The sequence below is a fragment of the Aristolochia californica genome, unplaced genomic scaffold (assembly GCF_029961685.1).
Source record: "Aristolochia californica isolate CCGP_79_NKW_82.1479 unplaced genomic scaffold, dmAriCali1.0.hap1 SCAF_8, whole genome shotgun sequence".
Taxonomy (NCBI): domain Eukaryota; kingdom Viridiplantae; phylum Streptophyta; class Magnoliopsida; order Piperales; family Aristolochiaceae; genus Aristolochia; species Aristolochia californica.
Window position 1 is genome coordinate 30,423,294 of NW_027182279.1, and position 4,541 is coordinate 30,427,834.

The window sequence follows — 4,541 nt, forward strand, 5'->3', positions numbered from 1 at the left end:
GATGGAGCCACTTTGCTTGAGCTTTATGAGAAGAGAATCAAAATCTCGATATTGGTTGGCCCAAATCATATGCATAGATCTTGTACAAACACATGCCAAGTGATAAGAGGGCTGGTGTGGTTGTTCTCTTGGAACCAACACACATATCTCCTTCTAGATGGAAACAAGCTAGAAGAATTTTTTGGTTTTCATCAGTTTATTGATGTTGATTTTTAGGACTCCATAGATTTAGCTCATGGAGAAAAGGAGAGATGACATATTGGAGAAAACATGAGGAAGAAGAGGTTATGGACTTGTATCCTAACCCTTCCCTTGAAGCTCAACTTATAGATTAATAATCCCACAATATTATAATTATGCCCCTGGTACTTAAACTAATTATATCAGTGTCATCTCTATGAGATGACTCTTTATTTACCATCATTGTATGGGCTTGTGGGCCTTCTCCTTGGTCTACAGGCCTTGAGCCCATCTTCCACATCTCTTGGATGTGTGGGCCTTCCTTGGACATGTGGGTTTGGGCCCATCTTCCAACACTCCCCCTCATGTTGGGGCTGATAAAACATAATGAAAGCCCAACTTGCTGCAAATGTTGTATGGGATCTTCTGTATAAAATGGAAGTCCACCATATTTTCCAACACTCCCCCTCAAGCTAGTGGTTTCTTCCAAGAGGTCCAACTGTCATAATATAAGTGAGAGTAAAATCTGTTATGGATTCAATAGTAGCTTGAGTCATTCAGAGGCGACGTGATTGTGTCAATCACTTTGGCTGAGTCAGTTAGTCATTAAGTTACTCAGTTATTAAGTTAAGTCATTAAGTTTATTTACTTTTCAAGTTGAATGTCAAGGAGGGGCATATCTATAATTTTGTACTCTTGAACTGTACTTAAGGGGTGAAAGGAATGGGAAAGGGAAGTCTTTATTTTAGGTTAAACAAAGGATTTTTGAGTTCTCCTAAATGAGCCCCGGGGTGTGCGTTCTCCTCAACGAACCTAGGGCCTCAAGCTTCCCTTCGACTTGATTTTCTTTGTCTTTCATCTTCTCCCCCTGTGAATCATCATGTGAGATCCGGAACCGTAACAACTTGGTATAAGAGCTTGAACATGGGTGATTCGTCCAAGAGTTACAAGCTTCGAAGCAAAATCTAGAGAAGTGCGATTTGCAGCAATGAGGGTAGAAAATGCAGCAATGCGGGCAAAAAGTGAGGAACGAATGAAAAGAAATGACCAAAAAATCAATGGGATGTGGGGTATGATGTTTGGAAGAAATCCACCCCTAGATTGAAGGGTGGAAGACTTGAGATTGGCCAAAATTGAGAAGCATCGCTATAAGGCCTTAGAGGGGAAGGTCACCGCTTCGGAAGATGAACAGTTGCTGCCCATCATTTGACCTCAAATCGCGTCAGAACAGCCAAATTTTGGTTCGACCTCAAATCTCCCCTGTTCAAGGCAACCTAAACTTCTCCTAGAATTGGAGACAGAAAATTTCCGAGCGGAGAAGCCCCATGTTGCAGTTGTTTGCCTTTGGCAACAGATCAGGCTCTACTTCATCAGGGGGCATAAAAATCTTGAGATTTTGATTTTGGAGTGGAAATAGTTGCTTTGGTGGAAGATGATAAGTCTAGACTAGTTGGTTTCGATCTGAAATTGTGACCATCGCGTTACAGCCTCTCACTCTCGCTCTCGGCCTCCAAGTTGGAAACCAACTTGACTGAATTTTGTGGCAAGTTTCAAAACCGATTTTCTCCAAATTTTGTCTTGTCCATTCTCAAGTCCCTAGACTTTGTAAGAAAAAACTCTACAATAGTGTTGAGGGTGTTCAGTTGGGCTGAGAACCAGAAAGGTTACTCGCATAAGCTTGAACGTTATGTGTTGCTTGCTGATATATTGGCTTCCACTGGTGATTTGGAAGGAGTTCAGGCTCTAGTGTTAAAAATTTGCGATGGGGATTTTTTGGGTCACATGTATTTAGCCTGCGGAGAAGTAGCGTCCACTAGGACACTTATTCGTTGAAATTCTTCGACCAGGTGGGGGTTGTGGGAATGCTATTTTGGATGATTATGAAATGTGTGGAGATGTGTTTGTGGTTACTTCTTTGATGCATATGTATTCCAAGTTCGGGGATATTCCTGGTGCTTACCAAACAATTGATGAAATGCCCTTTCGAGATGTGGGTACTTTGGCACACCATGAGAGCTGGATTCTGCAGAAAAGATGTGATGTCATGGAACACTATCCTCAATGGTTTTGCAAAGAATGGGCTTGCTGATGGGGCAATTAAGCTTTTCCATGTTTTGGGTAAGTCTGAAGGCATACTAGTAGATCAGGGTACTATTATAAGCCTTCTCCCTGCTTTATCCCATTTAGGATCTATGCGACAAGGAATGGTAATTCCTGGAAGAACTATATGGACTGGTTTGTTATATGAGGTGTTTGTTGTAACATGTCTTATTTACATGGATGCCAAATGTGGAGAAATCAAGATTGTTCATTATGTACTTGATAGAATGGACCAAAAAGTTTTACTAGCATGGAATGCACTCACTAATGGTCACTGGAAATTGGGGGATCCTTGGGCAATAGTTTACGCAAAGAAAAGATATGCTACACTGGAAGAACTGGGGTGGACAGAAGTAATTACGAATCAATTGAATCCTATTTGGATTTCAAAAATTGGATTTGTGTGTCAATTTGAAACTGCCCAACCACTGGTATGTAGGGTGTATGATGTTGGTAACCAGTTTCATGACATGCTTGTCAAGGTACTTCAGGTGGATGATACTAGAAGAGTTTTTTACCAAATCTCACAGAGAAATTTAAATTGTTGGAATACAATGATGTTCGGACACTGTATTCATGGATATCTTGCGGCAATGGTGGGACAAAGTTCCAATAACGAAATGGGTGCCAAGGCAACATCAAAGAAAATGTGTTGACCAAGGAAATTACCTTTATTGGTCTGTTCTATGCTTATATTCATGCAGGATTAATATCAGAGGGCCACAAGTGTTTTAATGAAATGTTGACTATATCTGACATCAGTCCCAAGTTCGCACACTTTTGGTGCATGGCTAATCTTGACCCACATGCTACTACACAAAGTGAGGGTAGTTGTAAATTTGGAGGTCTCATTTTCATTTTGGATGGAGCACATAGTCCAACAAGCATGGAAGTGTGTGAAAAATGGTTTTCCCAAGTAGTGCAAGACGACATCAACCAACTTTCTGTAGACGAGCAACATCATAATATTCCCAACATCAAACAAGAAGAGGAACAAAATCTCCCAACAAATGCCACAGATGACACGACTGGCCCAGGGGAGGACATGGAGACGCTCCACCAAGCTTACCCTATCTTCGAACTTGAGAACAAGCTCTTTCTTCAGGGGGGAGTAATGCTATGGACTCAATAGCAAGCCGAGTCATTCAGAGGCGACGTGGCTGAGCCTATTACTTAGTCGTTAAATTACTTAGTTGTTAAGTTATTTAGTTATTAAGTTAAGTCATTAAGTTTATTTACTTTTCAAGTTGAGTGGCATAGAGGGGCATATTTTTAATTTTGTACTCTTGAACCCTACTTAAGGGTTGAAAAGAATGGAAAAGAGAAGTCTTGATTTTAGGTTAAAGAAAGGATTTTTGAGTTCTCCTAAATGAGCTAAGGGATGTGTGTTCAGGTCAACAAACCTCGGGTCTCAAGTTTCCCTTCGGCTTGATTTTCTTTGTCCTTCATCTTCTCCCACTGTGAATCACCATGTGAGATTTGGGACTGTAACAAAATCACTCCTAGCTATTAGACATCGCTCCATACTCGAGTCAAATAACTCATGCTGGATGTTGGGCACACTCCTATCTTTTGTAGGTAGTGGGTCTATAGGCATTCCTTTGAAGTGTAATTAAACTCCTCAATCACTGTATCCCTCCACAAAACACCGACTCTCAAATGGTAGGAATAAAAAATACCAATTAAGGAGGGGTAAAGAGTAATCACCCAGAAGATAATATTCTGGGGCCACCTTGTGCTTTTTTTTTCATCGGAATAACCAATGCTGACAAAAATCATCAAGTGAGAAGTCCTTCAATAATAATGTCTCAGCCAAAGAGACATATTAACAACAAATGAAATGGGCTTGGGCCCAATAACACGTACCAAATAATAAAAATCCTTAAAAAATTATCCTTAAAATAATTTGTTGCGATTTTGTGCACAAAATAATATACTGACCAAGGAATAAGCTGCCAATACTTTAAAATAATAATCCAGCCACAGACAAGGAACCAAGTTGAGCCGAGTCAAATACCAGACCAATATTACTGAGTCGCAAGAGAAATCAATAGAGAACTCATGACCCGAACACTTATAACATAGGAAAATAAACAAGAGGGCATAGTCGGGTTGACCTAGACCAAGTTGACCCAACCCACTGAGTTAACCCAAGCGGAATAGAATGAGTCTGGCGCTCGCCCGTTGGGTTTACCATGTGGAACAGAACAAACCCGGTTCGGGTCACTCGGCAGAATAAAATCTCTACAACACCTTATTGA

General features: G+C 40.7%; 1 protein-coding gene across 1 annotated transcript; it reads left to right on the forward strand.

Annotated features, from left to right (window-relative positions):
* The first annotated feature begins 2,168 nt into the window (after nucleotides 1-2,168).
* Nucleotides 2,169-3,412, forward strand: LOC137938396 (pentatricopeptide repeat-containing protein At2g34400-like). The gene is made up of 2 exons (XM_068783364.1): nucleotides 2,169-2,904; nucleotides 2,985-3,412. The coding sequence occupies exons 1-2, from the start codon at nucleotides 2,169-2,171 to the stop codon at nucleotides 3,410-3,412; spliced, it is 1,164 nt and encodes a 387-aa protein (XP_068639465.1).
* The last annotated feature ends 1,129 nt before the right edge of the window (nucleotides 3,413-4,541 follow it).

Coding starts and splice junctions, on each gene's coding strand:
- LOC137938396 (XM_068783364.1), top strand. CDS start 2,169: ATGTGGGTACTTTGGCACACCATGAGAGCTGGATTCTGCAGAAAAGAT. Junction 2,905..2,984: donor AAGTTCCAATAACGAAATGG/GTGCCAAGGCAA, acceptor ATATTCATGCAG/GATTAATATCAGAGGGCCAC.